The 23,960-nt window shown below is 38.5% G+C and overlaps 1 protein-coding gene across 1 annotated transcript in view; it reads right to left on the bottom strand.

Moving 5' to 3' along the window:
- Nucleotides 1-23,960, bottom strand: part of TMOD3 (tropomodulin 3) — an 84,811-nt gene that overhangs the window by 38,631 nt on the left and 22,220 nt on the right. Inside the window, exons 2-3 of the mRNA XM_037020997.2 lie at nucleotides 11,699-11,898; nucleotides 5,725-5,881 (exon numbers count right to left, since the gene is read on the bottom strand). Coding sequence (XP_036876892.1) covers nucleotides 5,725-5,881; nucleotides 11,699-11,824 — 283 coding nt within the window. The 5' untranslated portion in view covers nucleotides 11,825-11,898. The remainder of the gene's footprint in view (nucleotides 1-5,724; nucleotides 5,882-11,698; nucleotides 11,899-23,960) is intronic.

The following is a 23,960-nucleotide window of genomic DNA, read 5'->3' as shown; positions in this document are numbered from 1 at the left end:
GGAGTCCTATCAACCCTTTCCTCCCAATCCTCAAGCCCTCACTCCCTTCTCCGCCCCTGTTCAGCAGGAAGCAGCCAGAGAGAAAGCAACGTCCACAAACCCATAGAGGAGAAAGGGGAGAATGAAGGGTCCCCACCAGTAAGATGGCAAACTTCCGGCTTCTCTTCGGGGTCCTCAGTTCCCGCCGGCGCCACCTGAAGCCCAATCACCTCTCGCCCCCCTCCCAATCCCAGCACCTAGCCAACAGCCACCAGCCCCGTAGAAGTGACACCTCAATCAATTCATGCCCCTTCCTATATAACCCAGCACCTTTCCCTAATAAAGCGGAACTCTCCGGTGAATTGCTGCTATGTGTCGCTCCCTTCCTTTCAGTAACTACCATCCTTTTGGTTTACTAAAGGATCAGTTCTGTCTTTTCTTAAAAGAAATCATGTATTCAGCAAGGTGAGAGAAGCTTCTTTTAGTCTAAGAGCAATTATAGTAAGTTTTCTGGGAAGCTAAGGTAATTGTGAGTAACTTGGAAAGTATATGAGAAGTCCTCAATTTAAAGCAATCTGGTTAAATTCACCTTCCTAAGCAGGGTGGGGCAAAAGGGATTGTGGGGAGGAAACCTAACAGCATTCCTTTCTCAGGGAGGGGAAGGGAAAACAAAACAAAACGCTGGCTCTACCCTAAGGGTCAGGGGGAGAACTGGAGTGCTCTGCAAGTTAAGGGAGAAGTCCACGTGGGTGAGTGAGTGGCTTACACGGAATTCCCTGCTTCACCAGAGTGTAGCATACAAGGTGCAATATGGCTCTGATCCGTCTGTGAAATCAGGGGCACTCAGAGATAAAAAACTTAGGCTAGGAACAGACTCACAGACTCCAATAATGGACTAGCGGTTACTAGAGGGGAGAGGTGGGGGAGGGGGATTCAGGGGTATTATGATTGGCACACATGGTGTGGGGAGGTTTCAAGGGGAAGACAATGTAGCACAGAGAATGCAAATAGTGACTCTGTGGCATCTTACTACACTGATGGGCAGTGACTGCAATGGGGTATGGGGGAACACGATAACAGCAGTGAATGTAGTAACCATGTTGTTTCATGTGAAACCTTCATAAGAGTGTATATCAATAATACCTTAATAAAATTAATTAATTAATTTAAAAAAACCTTAAGCTAGGTAAGGGCAAAGTCTGATATCAGATTGGGGAGGGGAGCAAAACGTGTAAGAACTATTAAAGACTGCAAATTATTTCTTGCCAAATTCATGGCAAGGCTCTAAGCCTTATCTCTTGGAAACAGAATATTCAGCATATGTAAAAATGTAATGGGAAGTAATAATCAGCTATATAGTCAGCACTCTGCATTTTTACCATCCTCTGGAAGGAGAAAGAACTGGATGAACACTCTCCTTCACCCAATTCTTGGTCTCTGCCTCAGTTACATTATTTTGCAAAATTTCAAGGAGAAAGAGGTAAATGGCTTCCCAACATTTTAATCTATCTTCAAGTAAAAGAAATGTATACTAGAACTGGTTTTTTTTTAAATTTTCTTAAACATTTAGTTTCTCAACATTTTGAATGTTGCAGACTCATAGGAAAGACATTTCCTTTAATCTTTACCAACATTACTTGTTATCATGCCATTCTTACCATGAGCTTGTTAGATTTAGATGAACTTAACATGCATATTGTGTGGATTCTATTATAAATAATGCACTTAAAAACAACTCTAATACACCTATTGTCAATTGTGCCTTACTAGTTGCCTAATACCTTCTTGTTGCTATTAATAGAACTATACAATTAAAAGAAAATTTAGTAGTGTAGTACAAAATGTTCCCAAAATGCATCTGAAGGTATAATGCCTTGAATCTCAAGTAGGATTAATTCCTCCTTCTCAGATGTTGACATACACTTTTAATTCTGTGAAACGTACAATTATAAACAATCATTTCACAAATTACAAAATGAAATTACTCATTTATAACAACTCTCAAGTGTCCTTCTTAGTTGGTCAGGTCTTTAAAAACATTTCTAGATGATTCAGAAAGATAAAAGTTGCCATGAGTATTTAGTTTTTGTTTGTGGTCAAAAGGAAAAATCCCAAAATGTTCCATTTTCAGTTTTAAGAGGATTCCTTCTGTCATGCCAGTTCCATGTAATTTTATTTCCAGAAAGAGGGTATGCCTTTAATTCACATTCATTTAATTAATCTCAGAGTACGAGAAAGTACTTTAATGACTGGATTTAATGACTGGAAAATCCTTCAGTAGCTTCCAATTAAAAAAAAAAAAAAAGTGACTAGTCACTTGATTGATCTTTAAAAACAATTTACAATGAGAGATCACTATGTGAGAGAGACAATGATTTAGGCATATAACTCGGAAGGAGTTCAAGGACCTGAGTAACATGACAATAACATTCCCTGGTACAGAATAACACTGTTCTTGGGTACTGAACGTGGCTAAAAGTTATCTTAGGATGAAAAATGGCTTAGTTTAGAGACCAATGGAATGTTTACAGACTCTAATTAGCCCAAGAACACCAAAAAAGTGTCTTTGTTTTTTAATGTTCTCAAATTTCTTAATGAAGAACCAGAAGAACCTCTAACTGGGAAGGCATCCTCAATCTGAAAGTCCATCTCCTGTTAAATAAGCTATTAAGAAATTTGGGGTTCAACCCAGGTGTTCAGGGTAAAGAATCATGGGAGTGGCATCTGAAAAATAAGCTTCAGAGTTAAGGAGGGGAGTCACATTTAGTTTTGATTGGGAGGTATGCTAGTAAGATGTAGATTTTATTCTCAGGATCTTCTGGGACATGATCAAGATCTTGGGGATAAGACCCAAACAAAGGAAGACATAGTAGTGCCTAAGGAAACCAAAGCTAACTGTTTAAGGATGGGAGCCTAGGGTGGATTTGAGAAGACTAGAGCTGGCTTTTAGCTACATTTCAAAGGAGAGCTCGACAACCAAAGTTCTCCAATTGGTGAAGATTAATTTGCACTTCTTTAGGTCTCAGGCACTGTAACATGGCTTTTAAGCTTGACCCCACAGTCTAGGGTGGTAGTATTTGCTCCTATCAGATAGACCTGAAACTCAGTGACTCATTTCTGTGGTTTTGGACCACTCTCCCATGACAGAGAATGGATATCCCTTGTTTGGTAATAACATCACCCATATGATCCTTTACAATGATCACACTCTAAAGGTTTTTACAGTGATTTCACTACACCCATTAGCAAATATCATCCCCACAAACCTGTATGAAGTAGGCAGGCAAGGTAGATAGCTAGACAGTATGATTCCTGTTATATCAATTTCAAAACAGGCAAAACTAATGTTTCATATTCCAAGCTATGATGGTGGTTACCTTTGGGAAGAAGAAAGGGCAAAGTGACAAGGGGAAGCATGAAGGGACCTTCCGGAGGTGCTGATAACGTCTTTACCTGGGCAGTAATTACATTGGTGTATCCATTGGCTCACTATATAATGCACTGAGTTGTATCCTTCTAATTTGTGCATTTTCTGTGAGCATTTTACACTTTAAAGTTATTTTAATGAATGCCACAATCTTAATCACTACTTCATAGCTGCTCACACGTACTATTTAACTAACACACATAGCTAAGAGACAGTAAACATACTGAGTTATTATAGAAAGAAAATCACTGACTATGAATGCAAAATTACTGGCTTTTTACTCAACTACTTGCATTTATTTCATGCTCATCTGAAACCCAAAGTAAGGAATAAATTTTAAGAGATTCTGAAACAAAAGCAACTGGGAAGCTTCCTGGGTCAGTTCAAGAAAAATGCAGCTCTTTAAATCTCTTCCTCATCACGTCTTATCATTTCTCCCCTCTGATATTTTCTTATTTTCCACAATTCTTCTCCACCTTCTTTCTTACTTCCTCTAAACCTCCAAGATCGTTTCCTAGGCAACTGGAGATTATGAAACAAGAGGAACTGGGAAGCTTCCTGGGTCAGTTTAGGACAAAGGCAGCTCTTTACATCTCTTATTTTCTCTTCTTATCCTCAAATTCTTTTTTTTTCCTGCCATCTCTTTTCCCCACTTCTCTCTCTCCCTGTCTATCTCCATTCTTCTTCCTAATTATACCCAGAAATCATTTTATGTAATGGTAAAAGGTGATGAACCAATACTTATTCTCAAATGTATGGGTTCCTATATAAACACAATTGGCACTATAAACAGTGTGTCCTCAGTATGGCTGTACACAAGAAAATAGAACCAGCAGTCTTTTCTATGAGAAATACAAAGGAACTGATATTTTTGCATATCTTTGTGATTCTCTACACTACAAAACTGCATTGGTTTCAATTCTTTTTCTGGCCCTGAACACAACGGGGACATGCCATACATATCTCTGACAGTTAATTTTATATGTCAGTTTGGCTGGACATGGTGCCCAGCTATTTAGTCAAGTATTATTCTGGATGTTTCTGTGATGGTGTTTTTTGATGAGATTAACATTTAAACCAGTGGACTTCGAGTGAAGCCATAATAGAAGAAAAACTGATCTACCCTAAGCAAGAGGGAATTGTGCCAACAGACTGCCTTTAGACTTGAACTACAACTCTTCCCTAGGCCTCCAGCCTACCAGCCTATCCTGCAGATTTTAGACTTAGTAAGCCTCCACAATCACATGAGTCAATACTTTAAATCTCCCTTCTTCTCTCTTCCTATAAACATACCCCCTTTGGACTCTGTATCTGTTTCTCTGGAGAACCCTAATACAAGAAGCAAAGGTAGTGATGTTCAACTAGAGATGAGGAGGAGGTGGGATCTACAGGAAGAAGAGTGGGTTTGGAGATGATAATTTCCAAAAGACTTAATGCAGACCTTATGGATTACCTCCCCAAAATTCATTCTTTAGCCTCCCTCTATTACAGAAGCTGGAATGCAAAAATGAATCTTCTAGCTTCCCTTGCAGCTAAGGGGTAGCCATGTGACAGAGTTGTGGCAAAATTCTTGAGAATGGCTTCCCTCCAAACAAAAAGCTAAAGCCTCACTAGAAAAAGCACTATGCACTAACCTTTCTGCCTGCCTTGGTTTAACGATTCAGATGTGAAAACAGTGCTGGAAGAGCTGCCACCCATTCTAGTGCTCCATAAACCATGTCCTAAATAAGAGTGCAAGTAGAATCTGGTTCTTAGGCCAACCTGTATTGAAAGCCAAAAAATGAAGCCTACTTCATGTTAAGTGTTATTACATATAGAACTTTAAAAAACAGTTATACTCAGTCTCCACGGAGGTTACCCAAGGTCAAACTCTGCAATAGGAGGGACTTGGACTAGAAAAATTCCTGAAAGCAATGATTATGAAGCATTAGCAATTAAAATGATTACTAAGACAAACTACATTTAAAAAGGGCCTTTGAAAATATAGCCTGAATTGTTTTATGACATTTTACCTCTAAGACACGAGTTAGAAGTGTTTTAACATCTTTACATTCTATAATGACCTAGTGAATCTAAAATTTTATTCCAGCACATTTTTAAATTTGTTACAGTAGAGAACTAAGAACTATTATACAAAGTCACTGTATAACAAATCTTACTAACAAAGCATTAAGAAGGAACTTATTGGCCAACTTGATGAATAACATAAGTGACATGCCAAATTACCTAAAACATTTTTAAGTGTCATATCTTAAGATCTACCTATAAAAAGAAAAATCAAGTGCTATCAGATAATGACTTTGAACTTCTGTGTTTACCTTTCTTTTCTCCAGTATAGGGCACATAGTCTTCTCTGTCCTTATGCTCCAATGCTTCCTTCTCCAGATATGACAGGAGATGTTCTCTATCAAATGGCCCCGTGGAGCACTTTGACGTCTGGTTCCTCTGCCGGAACCCTGCAGGCAGAAGGGCATTCTGCCAAAGAGAATGAATCAGCCATTATGACCCAAGTCAATGCCAATGCCACACGCTTCCACACATAACCCATGTAAGAAAGAATTACAGACTAGGATATTGTAACAGGAAGGGCAACAATGTAAAAGTTATCCAAATGTTTTTTATTACATAGAATTCACTTACATTATTAAAATTACACATTTTCTTCAGAAAGTATTCTACTGGAAGGAACATCTTTTACTTTTTAAATGTCCCAGGGTGGTAATAAAAAATAGCTTTCTTAATGCCTAATAACTGCTCAACATATATGTATACACAGAAAACAATTCTATTACAAAAGTATGTTAAATGACTATATACATCATTGTCCTTCATAATGACTTCTTTTCATTGTAAAGATGTTCTCATGATAAAAACATGCATACAATATGGTAGAACATCAGGATATTAATGTTTACTTGTTTTTAAATACAGTGTGAAAGGCTGAACTTGTGTGTGTATGTGTGTGTGTGTGTGTGTGTGTCCATCAGCACTAGGATGTATGTGCAGTAACCACTGTCATTGCTACTCATACAGGAAGGAGCCCCGACACATATTTGGAGCCAGAACAACATCCCTGGGTTTCTGTGGGTACAGTCTTTCTGAATGCATGGAGTGACTGACAGAGCAGGCATGGTGGGAGGCAATGGGTTTAAGTTGTCCCCTATAGTACCTACTCTCAATTTTCACTAAGCCCAGTAATAACAAGTGACGATTAGACAACATGAGCTCCATCCTTCTGCTTGTCCTAAGACAAAGAGGTAATATTGCCTTGTCTCACATTCCTAGGTATTCCTCTGCTTTGAAAATGGAAGGTACTCAGAGAAGTCACACAAAGGGGCAAACCCACTCTTGCAACATTTCCCAATATTGACAATGACACTGAATCTCATGGATGCTATAATTTTTCATTATAAAGGGAGATTTTATAGAGATAACAACAGCAAATATTAATTTTAAAACTATAAAATTTAGCACTCTAACTGGCCATTTGCTGAGACCCATAATTTCCATAAAATTCACCTTTGTGTTCTCCCCATGTAATGGTAAGCATTATACAGAAGGCCCACCCATAACAATAAAACACAAAGTAAGTCTATTTCTGACCCTGCATTGAGTTTTTTTTACACACAAAATTGTCCATGGGAATATAAAAAGGAAACACAAAATTTCTACCCACAGGCTTTGAAATCAAGATAAGAGCTACACATGAAAAATCTATTCCCTACCAACCACAAAGTCCTATCCATTTTTACTTGCTACAGACTCATTAGTCTGTTTACTTTTATTTACAGTGTCATTACTTGGTCCAAGCTATGATCCAAGTTGGCATAGAATACTACATTAGCCTCCCACCTGATATTCCTGGGTATCTACAGCCCTCACTCCCACCGCCTCATCTCACACACCCTCCCCATTCTATCCTTGTTCCTCCCTTGCATTTGCCATATGCTTTCTTCTACCAGAAGGACTTCCCTGGAATGCTCTGTCCATCCTTTGTTACTCATTGTTCAGTCTGCAGCTCCATTCCCCCACGGAAGGTTTTCTGACCTCCCATTATATGCTCTTGTGTTCATATGGCATGACTATTTGATTTAAATTGTCTAACTCCCCCCCCCCACTCCTACCAGCCTGTATCATGAGGGCAAGAACCACATTTGTTTTGTGTCTTCTTGACTCCCTAAGCTAGCATTGCACCTGGATCTATAGGCTGACTTTCAACTACTTATTGAATAAAGATTTGAGAATAGTTTTAAAGAAAAATGCTCATTAAGGCAAATGAATCAAAGTTACTTTTCTTCACCATCAATAAGGCATGTATGCACATCTTGCTGTTCCATGGTGGGAGTGATGAAGTCACACTGTTCCAACCACCTGCTCAAGTCCACGTGAAACATACAGGTGTTAAATGGTATGTTAGCTGGAATTGTGGCATCTTAAATATGGTCTTTGACAAAATAGGTGACAGCTAATTGGCTTTGCAGACCATAAACCCATGAACCAAGCTTTACAAAAAGTAATCTTAATCAGGTTAGTTAATGGGTCATAATTACTCAACAAACAGACAAAAATCTCATTAAAATGATTGCTACTAAAAAGTACATGTTTCTCTCTGCAGCAGAATTTTGTTGTATAGTCCCAGGTTTGGAAATGAAAAAATAGTTATTGCCTAGGCTGGCTGGCTGGCTTTTAGAGATAGATATCCCAAGAAAATGCAGTGTGTTACCAAATAATATATACTGAGTGCAGCACAAGGAAAGTACAATAGCCCTCCCAAATATTACAGGCACCACATACAGCCTTCAGCCACTCTGCTCTTGCCTATCTTCTGAGACTGTCAGTTACAGGCTGTTTCTCTGGCTGAAGTAGCTGCTACTATCCATGCCCTCTTTTCTTACCTGGCACTTTACTGGCACTCTCCAAAAACTTCACCCAATTAGTGGCATGCTGTCAATAAACACCACGGTTCTTATAGTTTCAACAGTACCCTGAGGTTGGGAGAGTTGGAACCAGGATTGGGGAGCTGGAAATACATCCAGAAGTTAGAACTCAAGCTTCCCCATACAAGAAGCAGGTCATGGATTTGCAACTAAGAAGACACAAACCATCAGCTTTCACACCTATAGCACAGTGCATCTGTCAACAGGACACTCACTGTAGTTTAACAGGAAGACCATTATTCTGCCGGGGACCAATCAGGCAGTGAGAGATCTAGTCTTAGTTCTTTCCCTAATTGCAATAACAGGGGCAAATCACCTAACTTTTGTTTCCCATCTGTAAAACAGAGGGCAAGTGCTAGATCAATGTTTTTCACCAGGAATGTTCCCCCAGGAGACAGTTGGCAATATCTGGAAATATATTTGCTTGTCACAGCTGGGGAGAGGGGGTATTAATCATATTTATTTTCTGTAATTTTAGGATGCTTTGACATCTTGCTAGTCCTGGAAAGACTGTCCCTCTAGGACTAGTTCATTCCTAGGGTAGCAAACAACACCCCCTTCCCTCCACCAGAGTGTCATTCCTGGGAAAACCAACTAATCCAGAGCCCATTCCCCAACCCCCTCCTTTCTCTCTCACACACCAAGCCAGCATTTCCCCTGCCCTAAATCATCCAGGCCAAGTACCAGCTAACTAGAGGCTACTCCTATACCCGAGCCCACTGAAATTATTCAAACTATCCAATCCTAAACTTGCTCAAACTTGCCCACCCTGTCTCACCCAATCCTTCCCTCAGATACTACCGTAAAGGTTCTGGACCATGCTTCTCCTTGCTCTTTTTCCCCTCCTGACCAACTTGGGTGCTTCCTTGTGTGGCCCTTTGTGTCATCATGTGCTTCCTGCTCTTGGGAACTGTCAATAATAAACTCTTCTTTCAAGGTAGTTGTCCCTATCTAAAATTTTAGGGTAACTGATTGAAAGAAAATCTCAGGTACGTTTTAAAACAGAAGGTGTGCTACTGACATGGATCAAGCAGAGGCCAGGGATGCTGTAAATAGTCCACAATGCACCTAGCAGCGCTTATAACAAAGAGGCATCCAGCCCCAGTGTCAATGGAGCCACAGCTGGGAACCTCTGGATTAGACAAGCTCTCATGCGTCTCCCAGTTCTACAACCACTTGATTCAAGTAGGTCTATAGGTTGAACTGCCTGTAGAAAATATTGCTGTGACATGATCAAGACATGTTATCCTGAGTTGGATATTAGACATATTTCCCTTATAGTCACAATTATCACTAAGAGTTTTTATCTACAGTACAAACACGTTATCCAAGTGCTGAAGTCATGCTGAGAACAGGAGTATAATTCTCAATAAAAATTCAAAAACATTCCAGCAGGAAATAAATATGTGGCAATAACAAGAACAATTTCACAAAATAAACTCTACCTTGATACCTAGAAGGCACTAAAAATCTGTGTCTCAGCATAAAGGAACATGGTAAAGAAAAGAAGCCTAACCAAAAAAACAAACAAACAAAACCACAATTAAAAAATGGGCAGAGGTTTACATGTGGACCAGAGCACCCTTAGAAGTTTCACCAGAAGGGTTAGCAGGGCTTAGGGGGGGCCTCTGCCATGGGTGCTTGTAGACATGGGCTTGAGGGACAAGGGGGAAAATAGACAGAGGACCTGGACAGACATTTTTCCAAATAAGACATACAGATGGCCAACAGGCACATGAAAAGATGATCCACATCGCTAATCATCAGGGATATGCAAATCAAAACCACAATGAGATATCACCTCATAGCAGTAAGAATGGCCACTGTTCTAAAGACAAGAAATGACAAGTGTTGGAGTAAAGAGAACCCTTTACTGTTGGTATAAAACGTAAACTGGTGCAGTAACTATGGAAGCAGTATGCAGGTTCCTCAAAAAACTAAAAACAGAAATACCATACAACCCAGTCATTCCACTTACAGGAATTTACCCCCAAAAAACAAAATCCTTAATTCAAAAAGATATATGCACCCCTATATTTATTGCTGCATTATTTACCACAGTCAAGATATGGAAGCAACCAAAGTATCCATCAACAGATGAATGGATAAAGAAGATGTGGTACATATATACAAAGGAATAGTATTCAGCCATAAAAAAGAAAGAAATCCTGCCATTTTCAACAATACGGATGGACATAGGGGGCTTTACACTTTGTTAAATAAGCCAGGCAGAGAAAGACAAATACCATATGATTTCACTTATATGTAGACTATAAAAACAAAACAAAACAAAATGAAGAGAACAGCAATAGACTCACAGACACTCACAAGTGATTGGTAGTTACAATGGGAGAAGGGTTGGGGTGGGTAGGTTAAACAGGGATAAAGAGGCACAAAAATCTCAATCATAATATACATTAGTCATGGGGATGAAAGTACAGCATACAGAATATAGTCAATAGTTCTGTAACATCTTTCTATGCTGACAGATAATATATTTGAAATCAACAGATTTCTATGTTGACTAGTTGGGGTGGGGATTTAATAAAGTATATAATTATGGAATCACTATGTTGTATACTTGAAACCAATATAATATTATACTATCAAATATACTTCAATTTTTAAAAGTGTATCAAAAAAAGGGAAAAGAAGCTTGGCAAATGACCATTATCTTCAGGTTAGGAGGCAATAACATTAGGGTTCTCCTTTCACTGCTTCTCCTCTCCTCCTCATGCATACCAGGGAATAACAAAGGGGTCAAGGGTCTCTATCTTAGCCTTGTGCAATTTATAAGACAAGTAACATGTACTTTGCAAATTAAAACATAAATATATATATTCAGGTCTGCTCCATATAGATTGCAGTTTTGCTGAGAGTCTACTTACATCTACCGGACCAATGACTACAAACTTACTCAATTTGGTCAACATCTTTCAGAAAGATAACAATTACATTTAAGGGCATGAAGAACCTTCTAGAGACACTAAACTGAAGCCATTATGATACAGAAGCTCTTAAGAGGCACAGAAGTTGGTATGCATCAAAGAGCTAATCATCTCCTGCATTTTACCAAAAACACTCCTCCCTGCTGGGAGAGAAAAGATTTCTTACAGGAAAGAACATTTCAGGAGATGTTTCAAAATAAAGATGTTGAAAAAAAATAGAACAGGCATGTCAGTAGGTAGAGATAAGGAGGCAGAAGCGGGGAATGTGGAGAGGTGGCAAAAAGTTCATTTGGATAAAGAGGAGGGGGGGTTGGGAGTACTAGGGAAAAGTCATGGAAAAAGCTCACTGCTCAGAGGCAGCTACTTAGTTTCAAAGAGCTTGAGAAGTTTATTTCATTAGCTCCTACCTCAGGATCAAGATCATCCAAAACAGTTTCCAGTTGTTTCAGTTCTGTTTCTGACAGATTCCCAAGGAGCTCATCTTCGTCTAGGTCCTTGTACTTCTCTAAGTCCTTCCGGAATGGTAGTGCCATGATTTGCAGTGGCCGAAGTCACTTATTTTTTGCTATTCAGTATAGACAGAAGTGAGTTTTACCTTTTTTTAAAGCTATGGAGAGAAGAAACAAACACATTTAAAATATTAAGTCATTTCCATCAACTTATATCTATTATTAGTCTAAATAAAATGTAATTTCCATGCATCATATATTCTTTAACCATATATCACACATCATCTTTGTGGATCACTCAATGCCTTTATCATTGTCTTCTGTTGATCAAAAAAAAAAATCAAGTAGGAAAAAAAGGAAGAAGAGGAAATAAAACTCAAATCCATTAAAACAGCTACTTGATAAAATTAGTAATTTCTGATAACCGAGTTTTGGGGGAAAGAACTTACAATATGTGCCAAAATAAAACTTTTCCATCAATGACTTTCAAATTATTGCTGCAAGAGTACTTTTTTCAAGCACAGTATATTTAAGGCATGTTTGTTTTATTGTATATAGTTTATGAGAATATTTTCTGACTCAATATTAATATGGGGGATATTAATATACTCCCCGTGTGAGGAATGGCATCTTGTAACTGGAAAAAATATTGTTTGAAAAGGTGCTTTAGAAAATTTTTTTGGAAAAGTTATTTTTAAAGGGAGAAAATACAGCATTCTGAAAATGTTTCAGTGCATTACTCTACACCATGTTGGGATATGTCACCCACTGATTGGCAAGGCTGGGCAGGAGGGTCTGATCTTGTCACTTCCTCACCATGGGGGTCTCACCCAAACACTATCGAGTTTCTCAACAAGCAACGTCTTTCCAGAGACAGCAGGACTGTTCTTTCAGAAAAGATACTTAAAACAAGAACCTACCCAAAGAGTGATGTAAAAATAAATACAAATTCTAGCCATAAATGTGGATCATTTGTTTCATGAAATGTTCCTATGTGAACAAGAAATAATCCTTAGTGATTTGGCTCAATTTTTCTTGGCTGCAAAACATCCAGTACTTCAAAGTTTTGACATATTTCCATTACCACCCACTTCACCCAAGGTTTCCCAAATTAATATTTTACCTAATATATTTTACTCCTCAAACCAGTAACATTTTATGGATCCTTTTAAGTGTTTTCATCTTCTAAGAAGAAAGGATGATTCACCACAGGGGTCTGTCAGCTAGTGATTTGACTAGCAACCACCTGGGTTGCAAATAACAAGCAAATTAAGAGAATACTTATGCAGATGTTAAACTGCAGGTCCCAGAAAGGGCTGGCTTACACCTGTTGACACCTGGTATCTCATCTGGTTTAGCAATTACCATGTATTTTTTTTTCTTTCTTTGGGGAACAAATTATTAACATTGCTGTCATTACTGAATTTGGTAAACCTCCATTTTGTACTTCCAACTTAAATATGGCAAGCTGACCAAGTATTCTGAGAGTGTATTTTCTCAAATATAATACAGTCTACAGAGAAGATTAATGGTTGGTATCAGCACTTCCAAATACATTAACCATCAAATGCAATTTTAAAGGTGAATAAAAAATAAGACCATTGTGGATAAAGTGAAGGTTCCTGTGGCCAGGATTCTCACCTGGCCCTGGTTGGCTAGCTCACTACACACATGTGGGCAATACGGTTATTGACTCTATATAAAGAGCCCTGCCTAGTGCTCTGTGCAACATGGTGGCACAGCTGCAAGGCTGCAGCAGAACAGAGCAGAGGCTGGAATAGTAGGAGCGCTTAGAACAGAGTCAGAGGAAGGCTATGGCTGTGCAGGCCAAGAGGGGATAGCTGTGTGGGCAGAAAGGCCCAGAGGCAGAGACCAGTTTGCTGCATGCAGACTCGACCTGAGTGAACGGGATTTTAGTGACTGACCTGCCACCGTGGAAATAAAGTTAGTATAACCCTTTCACCCCAGGAACGTTTTACTGTCATTGCTTTGGTCACATTGAATCCATAGTGAACTTGCCCAGGGCTGAAACCCACTGACAAGACAACCATCTGGAAAAAATACCCCCTAAATGAAAATATTTATGAAAATTACATGGTATTTTAGATAATGGTAAGAAAGTAAAAGAAGTACATGAATATGTACTAAGAGTAATTATTTAGCTTATCCTATTTTTTAATGTTGGGATAACCAATATAAAAAGATTTCAATGTGGTTTAATATAATTTATTTTTGAGGTTTATAATATATAATAAAGTCAATTACTTAGTCAATAAACATTTCAAAGAAATACATATTATTTTAATTACTTTGAGCATCACCTCTCTTTATTCTCAAAAGTGTTCCAGTATGGGCCATAAATTCAATGTTCATCCTACTAATAATGGACAATATAGTAGCAATGAATACTGGGGCAAAGGTGATGTTATATGCCCTCCAGGTTCTAGAAATCTGGAACAAGACATTTCTTGGAGTGACTTAATAGCTTAGTCTAATAGATCGCTCTTTATCCCAAAGTAAAAAAATCTGTCACACAAAGCAGGTTATAGTATTACTTAATAATAAAATGAACACCCTTGAATGCACCACCCAGCTTCAGAAAGAGACCGATACCAGTACTGTCATGTTCCCCTTCACAGTCGTATCTTCCTTCCTGAAAGCAGCAGCCACTGTACTGAAATCTGAATTGATCATTCTCTTCTTTCCTCTTTGGTTTAACCTTATACATAGCCCTAATAGCTTTAAGCTTTGTTTTTGCATTTTATATAAATGGACTCATACAGTAAGTATCTTTCCTGCTCTTTATCTTTCAGTATGTGACTTGCTTTTTTCCACTCAATATTGTTCTGAGTTCATGCTCATATAATGAGAGCTATACTTCCTTCATTTTTATTTCTATGTAGCATTCCATTGTATACACGAACATGTGAATTACTTGGGAATTCCTCTCTAGCTTTCTTCTATAAACAATCTTGTTACTTATTTCCTGGTATACATGTGCAAGAGTTTTCTCCAAGTTGTTCAAACTAGGAATGGAACTGCTGGGAAAAGGGTATGGTATTACTCAACTTTACTAGGTAATATAAAACTATTTTCAAAGTGGTTGTATCAATTTACATTCCTGAAGATTCAGTACATGACAATTCATGTTGTTCCTTGGTAACTGTTGGTATTAATGATATCCTTATCAATGTTGCCATATCCTTGTATACACCTCCATTTTAACCATAGGTTGTACGTAAGTATCTCCAAAACTTAAGGGTGTAACTGATGATATCAACATTAAATGGTAAGAGAATGCTTCCCAAAGAAGCAGAGAGAATACATATAGAATGGTGGTAACATAACTCAAGAAAGATAGCAGTAAGCATGCAGGTGTAAGACAGTGGCATTCATCAAGCAAGACTGGCTTTGTTCATTATGGTCAAGGGAAGCATGGTGTACTGACCAGCAGATGGAACTGGCTGATTCCCTGGTACTGAAAAGCATTAGGGGACCAAAGCCTGATGCCATGCAACATTTGCATCACCCCATGCTTCCCCTTTCTGTTTTCCATGCTTGCCAAGTAATCTAACTAAAACTTGGCTATTCACATAGCTTTTTCACTGAACATTAATACACTGACATTTGGCATATGTAACAATCTTTTATTAGTATGGTTAGCGTGTATCACTTTTTAAGAGACAGGGCACCTATTAGTGGATTGAAATTAGGTCTCTGCAAAGGTGAAACTGATGTTCACAACAATAAGTCCTATACTAGGGTTGTCTGGCCAGCTACTCCTAATGACACCTATCTCATGTCAAACCAACAATGACACTGTAATAGAGGTCATCATTCATTTGTGTCCCTTACTAGACTCTGTAAGTACCCTGAAGAGCAGAGTTTCTCCTGGATCTCATTCCTTACTGAGTTGACATCGCCAGGGACAGTACCTGGTGGCACACAGGTAAGCCAAATTTGGTTTAATTGGATCATATATCAGTCTCTCCTCTACCCCTTCCTTTTTCTGTAATTGCCTCATCATTCCCCAGTTACCTAGCATCCCTCTTGCTCCTTAACTTTATTCCTCTTATCACAATGGAAAAGACACAGTTAATTTGTCTTTGATATTTCTGTTAATCCTTTGCAGCCTCTGTACCTTTTCTTCCCTCAGGGTCAACCCATTTTGGCTTGATATTCATCATTCTCTGCTATTTAATCTTCCCCAGTTAAAACAAAAAACATCTGATTATCAGTCATCAGACCCCTGAAATTACATAATATTTACATATATAGAGTATGTATAATATTGTATGTAAGTCCTGATGAAAAACTGAATTTCTGAAGAGAGAACCAAGATGGTGGCGTGAGTAGAGCAGTGGAAATCTCCTCCCAAAACCATATATATTTTGAAAATACAACAAATACAACTAATCCTAAAAGAGAGAGACCAGAAGATACAGGACAACAGCCAGACTATATCCACACCCGCGAGAACCTAGCACCTTGCGAAGGGGGTAAGATACAAGCCACGGCCCAGCGGGACCTGAGCACCCCTCACCCCAGCTCCCGGCGGGAGGAGAGGAGTCGGAGCGGGGAGGGAGAGGGAGCCCAGGACTGCTGAATACTCAGCCCCAGCCATCCGCACCAGAGCGCAGACACAGTGCGTGCATGGGGTGCTGGAAACTAGGGAAGCAGGACAGTAAGACCTGTGAGCGGGTCCCTGCAGCTGGCGAACCCAGGACAAAGAAAAGCGAGTGTTTTTTGAAAGTCTTAAAGGGACAGGGACCCCAAAGCTGGATGGAAGTGCCCCGGGACACTTAGCCCAGAAGCTGGGAATCCCGGGGAACTCTGGGCACCTGAACCCCGCAGCGCAGCTTGGAGGCCCCTCACCACGATAAACAGCCTCCCGCCTGTTACCCCTCTGACACGGCTCCGCCATATTGGAGATGCAGCCTGAGGCAAGCCACGCCCCCAGCAACTGCAGAGCTAAATAAACTCCATAGCGGCCGGGCAAGATCAGAAGCCCCGTCTGCACACAGCTCCCCAGCACAAGCTGGTAGAGGCCGCTGTTCTCCCAGGAGAGGAAGGCCACAAACTGGCAAGAAGGGACTTTCTCTTACCCAACACATGCGCCAGCTCCCCACAAATATATCTATCGCCATGAAAAGGCAGAAGAAATTGATACAGACCAAGATCACAGAGGCAAACCCTGAGAAGGAGATAGACCTAACCAGTCTTCCTGAAAAAGAATTAAAAATAAAGCTCATAACCATGCTGATGGAGCTGCAGAGAAATATGCAAGAGCTAAGGGATGATGTCCAGAAGGACATTACAGAAATGAAACAATCTCTGGAAGGATTTATAAACAGAATGGATAAGATGCAAGAGGCCATTGATGGAATAGAAACCAGAGAACAGGAACGCATAGAAGCTGACGCAGAGAGAGATAAAAGGATCTCCAGGAATGAAGCAATATTAAGAGAACTGTGTGACCAATCCAAAAGGAACAATATCCGCATTATAGGGGTACCAGAAGAAGGAGAGAGAAAAAGGGATAGAAAGAGTATCTGAAGAAAGAATTGCTGAAAATTTCCCCAAACTGAGGGAGGAAATAATCGATCAGACCATGGAAGTGTACAGAACTCCCAACAGAAAGGATCCAAGGAAGACAACACCAAGACACCTAATAATTAAAATGGCAAAGATCAAGGACAAGGACAGAGTTTTAAAGGCAGCTAGAGAGAGGAAAAAGGTCACCTACAAAGGAAAACCCATCAGGCTATCATCAGACTTCTCAACAGAAACCTTACAGGCCAGAAGAGAATGGCATGATATATTAAATGCAATGAAACAGAAGGGCCTTGAACCAAGGATACTGTATCCAGCACGACTATCATTTAAATATGAAGGAGGGATTAAACAATTCCCAGACAAGCAAAAGTTGAGGGAATTTGCCTCCCACAAACGACCTCTACAGGGTATTTTAGAGGGACTGCTCTAGACGGGAGCACTTCTAAGATTAAATAGATGTCACCAGAGAAAATAAAATCACAGCAAAGAAAGCAGACCAACCAAATACTAACTAAAGGCAAAAAATATAATCAACTACCCACAAAAGCAGTTAAAGGAAGCACAAAAGAGCACAGAATAAAACAACCAAAATATAAAGAACAGAGGAGGAGGAATAAGAAGGGAGAAAAATAAAGAATGACCAGACAGTGTTCAAACTAGCTCAATAAGTGAGTAAAGTTAGACAGTAAGATACCAAGGAAGCTAACCTTGAACCTTTGGCAACCACGAATCTAAAGCCTGCAATGGCAATAAGTACCTATCTTTCAGTAATCACCCTAAATGTAAATGGACTGAATGCACCAATCAAAAGACACAGAATAATAGAATGGATAAAAAAGCAAGACCCATCTCTATGCTGCTTACAAGAGACTCACCTCAAACCCAAAGACTATAGGAACAAAGAAAGACTGAAGGAACAAAACAGCAGCAGAATCATAGAACCTAAGAATGGACTAACAGTTACCAAAGGAAAAGGGACTGGGGAGAAAGGGAGGGAAGGGAGGAATAAGGGTGAGGAAAAAGAAAAGGGACATTACGATTAGCATGTATAATGTGGGGGGGGGGACACGGGGAGGGCTGTGCAACACAGAGAAGACAAGTAGTGATTCTACAGCATCTTATTACACTGATGGACAGTACTGTAACGGGTTTGTGGGGGGGATTTGGTGAAGGGGGAACTCTAGTAAACATAATATTCTTCATGTAATTGTAGATTAATGACTACAAAATTAATTAATTAAAAAATGAAATTACTGGATCAAAAAAAACCTGAATTTCTTTTGGGTTAATTCTCCTCAGAAGGCATCAAGCCTCATTGTCTTTTTTTTCCTTTATCAAAGTATTGTTGATAAACTATCTTATATTGGTTTCAAGTATACAACACAGTGGTTCAACAGTTACCCGTATTATTAAATCCTCGTTCCCACTAGTACAGCTACTATCTGTCAACATAGGAAGATGTTACAGAATCACTGGCTATCTTCTCCACACTGTAGTACCATCCCCATGACCAACTTATATTATGATTGAGAAGTTTTGTGCCCCTTTATCCCCTCACCAAGCCTCATTCTTCAGATGTGCTATGTGCTAGACTTAAGACTGTGTACCTTGTCCTTACTGGCTTCTCCTAGGACCCTGGGTACTGAACCAATCTGACCTACAAGATCAGAGATTTTTTTTGCCTCAAGATTCCCAGATGAATGTTTTCCAATATATTTACTGTTCATTCAACAAATATTTTGAACATCTCCCATATCTGGAATTGACTTGTTTCAGATAATAGGCATCAACAGTATACAAGACAGACAAGTTCCCTGCTCTAATTTCTTTTAAAGGTGGCACCTGGACAAAAAACAATGAACAGAGGAATAGTATCAGATAACAATACTATGAGGAAAAAAATGGGGACAATGGTATGGGGAAGGTGAGAATCAGGAAGGCTACTTTTGAGTGACTCAGAAAGATTGTTCTGAAAGGTGACTTTTGAACAAGGGCTGAAAGATGCCTAGCAGCTCTTGCAGCCTGGGACTCGGCTAACGGCAGCAGTCTAGGTGAGAAACAGAGGCAGCTCTGCCTAAAGTTGTAGCCATGGAGATGGGAGGAAGTGCGTAAATGTGTGACGTATTGAAGGCAAGGCCAAAAGCATTTGTTCACAGATTGGATGTAAGGGGACAAGGATAAGAGATACATTAAGGGATAACTTCCACATTAATTTCAGCTAGTATAACATTCATAATATAAATATAAGATACAAATATTTTATAGTATGTATACAGAATCATCTTATATGATTTTATAATAATACATATCTATTTTTTATTCCGTATCTGTTTTTTCTGAAGGGCCAAACATGATCCTATGTCACCTATATTGCTGGGTCTTTTTTAGTATTTTCATAATGGTTCGTTTTCAGATCTACATTGTGAACTGTTCTAATATGATAATTTTGAACAAAAACATAGTAATAATAACCATTTAACTGAACAATATAAATAAACCAACTAAAAACTACTAAATAAAACGATTGCCGGCTATGGCCTTTAATACATTTGTAGGCTGACCCAAAACCTGTGTCTTTGTTAATACAATTTTTGATATCATCTTTTGCCAAAGAGCTGAGCCTAAAAAGTTAAAAAAGCAAATAACTTGTCATTATTTTCAAAGAAACATTACTCAATTATTGTCTCTAATTTATTTTCTTTCCAGTATCTTCAATGCTTATAGTCAAACTGCTAAAGAGATGGTCATGAATTGGAACCCAGCAATCAGAGGTTTCAAGATCTACACAGCCACCTTCCAACACTTAGTGCCTAGCTACTCCGACCTTGTCTCCTCTGATGGTCCAGTCCTCCACCCTACCTCAGCCCTACATTCTCATGGTTGTAATCCAGTCTCTATTTTTACCAGTAATTGTACCCCTTTGGAACATCCTTGATCCTCTCTGTGGAACGACTAGCAAAAACCCAACACTAACGAAAACTCCCTTCCTACTCCTTACCTGCAACAGGTGACAGATGAAGTGGGGGAAAAACAAACAAACTGATGGTCATATTTAATATTTATCACTACTAACATCAAAGATTGCTACCTAGTAATCCTCTTGCATTTCCCTAGGCCAGTCATTCTCCCATTTTTATATGATTATTTCACCTTCTTTCCCTCCATTTCTTATTACTCACTCTTAGATGAAGACTGTATTTTACCGAGAATGTAGAAGCAATCATAAAGGTATCTAAGCGCCCACCATTACATCTTCCAATCTACTGGCATCTATACCTACATACTGTACCTTTCATTTTGCTTTCATAAACTGTCCAGACTCTCATCTAAGGTCAATACTGCCTCTTGTGACCAGATCCCATCCCTGCTCATTTATGCAAGATTGCCCAGTAATTGTGCCCTTTCTCCACACTTGCCCAGGAGCACACAGGCTGTAATATATCTCCAAAATTAAAAACAAAATTTCCTTTAACTTCATACCCCTTCTAGAGGTTACCCTATGTCTTGACTCCTTTTTACAGCTACACTCCTTGAAAGAAAAATTCAGTACCCCTAGTTCTCTCCCTCTTACTCCCTCAAACCTTCTCCAATTTGGCTTTTGTCCCCAGCACTTCATTCCACCTGAACTGATGTGGTCAGCAATGACCTGCACAGTGCCAAACTAGCCATCAACTCTTACTCCTCACTTTATGAGACCTATCAGAAACAGCATTGGACAACAGATCATTCCTTTCATTCCAATCACTTTCTTCATGTGGCCTTGGGGACATTATTTTCTCTTGGTCCCTCTTTATCTCTCTGGCTGCCCCATCTCATTCTCCTTTATTGGCTACTCATCTTCCCTATCTTTAAATGTTGGAGTGGCCCCCAGTACTTAGTTCTTTGGACAGCTTCTCTTCTCTCTCATACTCTCTCCCTAGGTGATTTTATACATTGACAACTCTTGGATTTATATCTCCAACTTGACCTCTGTCCAACTTCAGACTTAAAAAATTTCTCAACTTGGATAGCTAACAAGTATCTCAAATGTCAATGTACAAATCAGACTATTAATTTGCTTACCCATAACTGCTCTTTTCATGTTTTCACCATTTAGTAAACAGCAACTCCATTCTTTTAGTTGCTTGAGCCAAAAATCTTGGAGTTAATGCTCACACTCCACATCTGATTCATCCAGCAAATTCTGTTGGCTCTACCTTTATTACATCATACTTAACACCTCCATTGCTTCCACTCTGATCCAAGTCATCATCTTTTACCTGGACTATTGCCAAAAGCCTCTCAGCTGGAGACCCTGTTCACAACCTAATGCCTATGCAGTCTATACTCTATCTTCTAGTATCAGAGCTATCTGATAAGTATATCACATCCTTAAGGTCTTTGCTTAAATGTCAACTGACTAGAGAGAACTTCCCTGTCTATTATATAAAAAATATCAACACCCACAGGCCCCCATCCCCCCACTGCACTAGGCAATTTCTTTTCTTAACCTGTATTTCCCTCTACATCATTATTTGATATGTTATATATTTATTGATTCTTGTCACTAAAATCTAAACTATATTTAAGCAGGGACTTTGTTTTGTTCAGTACTGCATCCTCAACAGAGAACTGATTGTGGCACATGCTAAATATTAAAAAATAGCCAATGTATGTAATTAATTGCAAGGATAACAGTAAACTTTTGAAAGTCACTTAAGTTAACCTGGAGTCATTCAAATTATTGAAATGTTAACTTCTTAACTTTATATGACAGTAACTTTGTTTAGATCAGATCTTTAAGTTAGGAAGCTGTTTAAGAAATAAAAAAATCAAGAATGCTTACTTCTTTTTTAAGCTAAGAATTAATAGGAAAGTTAACACTCAATTAAGATGCCTAACTCCATATTTTTAAACTTCTCATGTTAAACTGCTGAAATGGCCTAGTTTTCTTTAAAATTTAAAATACACATACACATCAACAAAGCTAAAATGAAAATGAATGATAACACCAACTACTCATAATGAAGTAGAGCAACTAAAACTCAATTGCTGGTGGAGTGCAATCTGATTCAACCACTTTGAAAAACTATTTAGCAGAATATACTAAAACTAAATATACTCGTATAATAATGACAGCAATTTCACTCCTAACTATATATCCAAGAGAAACAAACGTTTATATTAATAAAATAAGACATATAAAAGTGTTCATTACAGTTCTAGTCATAACATCCAAAAACTAGAAATGACCCAAAAATGTCTATTATGACGAGAAAATACAAATGAATGGTGGCATAGTCATAAAATAGAATACTACATAGTAATAAAGGGCAACTGCTGATACATGCAAAAACATGAATGAATCTCACATGCACCATGTTGAAAGGAATATAAAAAGCGAGGCATAAAATAATACATCTATAAGCTATCATGTATATGAAACTCAAAAACAGTAAAAAATAATCATGGGGTTGGAAATATAGCTACTGGGGGGGGAGCACTGATTAGTTAAGGACATCAGAGAACATTCTGGGGTGATAAAAATGTGCCATTATCGTCACTGGGTAGTATTTACACAAGTATATACATATATAGAAAATTTGTTAAGCTATCCACTTAAAATTTTCTCCCTTTAAGTTATACCTCAAAAAAAATTTAAATATATGTGCAAATAATTATATGTATTAGAAGTTGAGAATTAAAGTTCCCCCAAACACAGAAAAGACTGATTTTTCTGTAGTAGCCATGGTAACTAGTAAAAAACAAAAAGATCAACAATTTGCTTTTGCAAGCCAACTAATCACCATCTGCCTCTCACCTCTGAAGTTCAGCCAATCAGGAAAAGACTCACCCAGTAAACATTATTCTGAGTGCCAACCAACCAATCAACAGAGTCACCCAAACAATCATGCTTCTGTAGATGATGTCACTGCAGCCTTGGGAAGTTTGCCAGTCCCGGAAATGCACGCATCCCAAAAACCCTATGGAAGAAACTGGTCTCCTTGCTCAGAGAGACACTGTACCTAGCCAGCATAGCTCTCCTTTATTATAGTACTCAGTTCAGCTCTGTTTTTGTTTTAGGTATTGACTATGTAATCTCATGATTCTTTCATGCTAAAGAACTTTCAGTGATTAAATATATTTATTTTATATACATACATTTAATAAATAACATACATTTATCTTATATACATGTTATAAAAGTATTTCAATGTTGACACTATTAGATAATAGTAGGATCAAAATATTCCCTCTAGATAAATATCCATGTAATCTTTTGAACTGGATATGGTTCACCATTCAATAACTTCATTAAGTACATGCTTCAATTTGCTTTGGTTAAAAAATTCAAACCAACAAACTTTTTTCTCTTTTGTTTGGAACTAGCTTCAGAATTAATCTGGCAACAATCTTAAACCAAGTTATCTCTGCCTAGAGATTTTAACATTTAAAGCATCTAAATTCTCTCTTTAATGTTAGGCTTCAGTTTCATCTCTCCTGGTGTGAAGAACATTCTCTTTATGAGCTTGATTCTAGGTAACACTAATTTTAGCCAAAAAATGTACTTAGTGTCTACCATGTCCAAAGCACTATGCACAGTATTTACCACCTAAAAAATGAAAAACATTTTATTTTAGTTGTATATAGTGTATATTACTTACAGTAACACATTTTTAAGGGA

The sequence above is a fragment of the Manis javanica genome, chromosome 8 (genome assembly GCF_040802235.1).
Source record: "Manis javanica isolate MJ-LG chromosome 8, MJ_LKY, whole genome shotgun sequence".
Lineage (NCBI taxonomy): Eukaryota > Metazoa > Chordata > Mammalia > Pholidota > Manidae > Manis > Manis javanica.
The sequence above is the reverse complement of the archived record's forward strand: the minus strand, read 5'-3'. Positions and strand labels throughout refer to the sequence as shown.